The sequence below is a fragment of the Aptenodytes forsteri genome, unplaced genomic scaffold, assembly GCF_000699145.1.
Source record: "Aptenodytes forsteri isolate BGI_AS27 unplaced genomic scaffold, ASM69914v1 Scaffold50, whole genome shotgun sequence".
In the NCBI taxonomy this organism is placed as follows: Eukaryota; Metazoa; Chordata; class Aves; order Sphenisciformes; family Spheniscidae; genus Aptenodytes; species Aptenodytes forsteri.
In genome coordinates, this window is record NW_008795126.1 from 1,096,013 (window position 1) to 1,096,874 (window position 862).

At 65.9% G+C, this 862-nt stretch overlaps 1 protein-coding gene across 1 annotated transcript in view; it reads left to right on the forward strand.

The window, feature by feature from the left end:
• GSE1 (Gse1 coiled-coil protein) overlaps nt 1-862 on the forward strand; it is a 41,957-nt gene that overhangs the window by 32,899 nt on the left and 8,196 nt on the right. Inside the window, 1 exon segment of the mRNA XM_019471526.1 lies at nt 114-238. Coding sequence (XP_019327071.1) covers nt 114-238 — 125 coding nt within the window.

Sequence of the window (862 nt, forward strand, 5' to 3'; positions counted from 1 at the left end):
GCCTGCACCCGATTGACAGGGGCTTGCTCACCCCCATTGCTGAGTGCTTACGCAGTGCGGGCTCATCCAGCCAGCTCTGCCGCCAGCTCCCTTTGTTATTTTTGGGTATCCAGGGGATTAGCGCAGCTCATCGAGGATAATAAGGAGCAGATCGCGGGGCGGCACAAAGGCGAGTGCCCGCCACAGGCTCCCTTCCCCGTCTGCTACTCCCGCCCCAAACCAGAGAGGAGAGAGCAAGGTCAACCCGAAACACCTGCAGCTGGGGGGATACTCCATCCCCATCCTCATCCCTATCCCGGGGCTGCCCTCATCCAGCGGGGAGGGAGAGGGACCGATCCCCGGCGGGGCAGGCGATGCTTCCCGCCAGCGGTGACAGGGTGCCAGGGCAGTGGATGGCAGCGCTGAGCTGAACCCGCTGCTCCGTGCACGGCCGTCTGGGGCACTGGAGCAGAAAAGCGTTAAATGCACAGCTTGGGCGCATGAAATATTTATCCCACTAACGGGCTGGCTCCGTCCCCGGCTGTCGGAGGAGGGTTGCACCAAGGCTCTGCCCTTGCTGCGGGGAGAGCAGGGCTGTGCCGGGACCGGTGGCTCTCTTCTCCCCATGGTGGGCAGCCGGGGTGGGTTGAGCCTGGGGGTCCGCTGCGCAGCACCCCGGGGATGCAGCCACGTCCCTGCTCAACCCGCCCGGGAGCAGCCTTGACTCTGCCCCCGGTCCCTCGGGGCGGTAGCACAGGAGCGGAGGAGCGTGGCAGCCCCACGTGCACAAACCCCTCCGGGTGGCCCTAACCGGCGTGTTTCTCCCCCAAAAGCAGCCCAGTACCGGCCCCTCACCTCTCCGATCCTCTCCTCTCCCCACAGG